Below are 2,500 nucleotides of genomic sequence, written 5' to 3' on the forward strand. Positions count from 1 at the left end.
GCATCCACATAATTATAAACAGCCCCTGGTGTTTCACAGTAAAGTGATGTGCAGATACACACACTCACTGATCTTCTACAGGACAACATTAAACACTCAGATCAGCTCCGCACAAGAACAGGTGAATAAATCAATAAATAAATAAATTATTGCAGACACAAAGTAGTCTTTAGCTATTTGTTTAGGGTCTCTCTCTCACTCACACACACACACACACACCTGGTGAAGGACGAGGGTTCTGTAGGCGGGAAGCCGAACGCACTGACGTGGAACACAGAGTCCTCATACCAGCCTGTCAATACAGAAGCAGATTCACAACATTATTAACGAGCTACAGGACCTGAGTGAAAGCAGTGCTGGAGTGCAGAGGAAGAGCTCACCCTCCGCTAGCACGAAGCAGCTCTCAGTGTACAGCCCACTGTGGAACTGGTGCAGATACAGTCAAGGAGAAACCACAACACTCACTAATACTGCGGTACAGCACAGTCATTATAGAGGTAAACACAGTCAATATACACGTAAACACAGTCATTATACATGTAAACAGACATTATAGAGGTAAACACAGTCAATATAGAGGTAAACACAGACATTATACATGTAAACACAGTCATTATACATGCAACACAGTCATTATAGTGGTACAACAGGGTCATGGTGAGCACTAAAGGATATTGCCTTTGAGATGTCGAGCTGCACAGTACCACTGGGGTCCTCCAGGTAGAACTTACCCTTAAACACAGAGAGTGAATGAAGACCGGATTAACACACTATGAAGAGGGAGTGATAATGAGGGAGTGATGATGAGGGAGTGATGATGTAGGATTTACGATGAGGGAGTGATGATGAAGGAGTGATGATGAGGGAGTGATGATGAAGGAGTGATGATGAGGGAGTGATGATATAGGAGTGATTATGAGGGAGTGATGATGTAGGAGTGATGATGAGGGAGTGATGATGAGGGAGTGATGATGAGGGAGTGATGATGAGGGAGTGATGATGAGGGAGTGGTGATTAGGGACTGATGATGTAGGAGTGATGATGAGGGAGTGATGATGAAGGAGTGATGATGAAGGAGTGATTATGAGGGACTGATGATGTAGGAGTGATAATGAGGGACTGATGATGAGGGACTGATGATGTAGGAGTGATGATGAGGGACTGATGATGTAGGAGTGATGATGAGAGAGTGATGAAGGAGTGATGATGAGGGAGTGATTATGAGGGACTGATGATGTAGGAGTGATGATGAGGGAGTGATGATGAGGGAGTGATTATGAGGGAGTGATTATGAGGGAGTGATGATGAGGGAGTGATGATGAGGGACTGACGATGTAGGAGTGATGATGAGGGACTGATGATGTAGGAGTGATGATGAGGGAGTGATGATGAGGGAGTGATTATGAGGGACTGATGATGTAGGAGTGATGATGAGGGAGTGATGATAAAGGAGTGATGATGAGGGAGTGATGATGTAGGAGTGATGATGAGGGAGTGATGATGAGGGACTGATGATGTAGGAGTGATGATGAGGGAGTGATGATGAGGGACTGATGATGTAGGAGTGATGATGAGGGAGTGATGATGTAGGAGTGATGATGAGGGACTGATGATGTAGGAGTGATGATGAGGGAGTGATGATGAGGGAGTGATGATGAGGGAGTGATGATGAGGGACTGATGATGTAGGAGTGATGATGAGGGAGTGATGATGTAGGAGTGATGATGAGGGACTGATGATGTAGGAGTGATGATGAGGGAGTGATGATGAGGGAGTGATTATGAGGGACTGATGATGTAGGAGTGATGATGAGGGAGTGATGATAGAGGAGTGATGATGAGGGAGTGATTATGAGGGACTGATGATGTAGGAGTGATGATGAGGGAGTGATGATGAGGGAGTGATGATTAGGGAGTGATGATGAGGGAGTGATGATGTAGGAGTGATGATGAGGGAGTGATGATGAGGGACTGATGATGTAGGAGTGATGATGAGGGAGTGATGATGAGGGAGTGATGATGAGGGACTGATGATGTAGGAGTGATGATGAGGGAGTGATGATGTAGGAGTGATGAAGAGGGACTGATGATGTAGGAGTGATGATGAGGGAGTGATGATGAGGGAGTGATGATGAGGGAGTGATTATGAGGGACTGATGATGTAGGAGTGATGATGAGGGAGTGATGATAAAGGAGTGATGATGAGGGAGTGATTATGAGGGACTGATGATGTAGGAGTGATGATGAGGGAGTGATGATGAGGGAGTGATGATTAGGGAGTGATGATGAGGGAGTGATGATGTAGGAGTGATGATGAGGGAGTGATGATAAAGGAGTGATGATGAGGGAGTGATGATGTAGGAGTGATGATGAGGGAGTGATGATGAGGGAGTGATGATGAGGGACTGATGATGTAGGAGTGATGATGAGGGAGTGATGATGTAGGAGTGATGAAGAGGGACTGATGATGTAGGAGTGATGATGAGGGAGTGATGATGGGG

The 2,500-nt window shown here is 45.6% G+C and overlaps 1 protein-coding gene across 2 annotated transcripts in view; it reads right to left on the reverse strand.

Moving 5' to 3' along the window:
- pole2 (polymerase (DNA directed), epsilon 2) overlaps nucleotides 1-2,500 on the reverse strand; it is an 11,167-nt gene that overhangs the window by 5,458 nt on the left and 3,209 nt on the right. The window contains exons 8-10 of one of the 2 annotated variants that reach the window (XM_087288510.1): nucleotides 679-732; nucleotides 381-426; nucleotides 220-292 (exon numbers count right to left, since the gene is read on the reverse strand). In XM_087288510.1, the coding sequence (XP_087144636.1) occupies nucleotides 220-292; nucleotides 381-426; nucleotides 679-732 (173 nt within the window). 2 annotated transcript variants of the gene reach the window in all.

The sequence above is a fragment of the Danio rerio genome, chromosome 17 (genome assembly GCF_052040795.2).
Source record: "Danio rerio strain M-AB ecotype USA chromosome 17, GRCz13ab, whole genome shotgun sequence".
Classification (NCBI taxonomy): domain Eukaryota; kingdom Metazoa; phylum Chordata; class Actinopteri; order Cypriniformes; family Danionidae; genus Danio; species Danio rerio.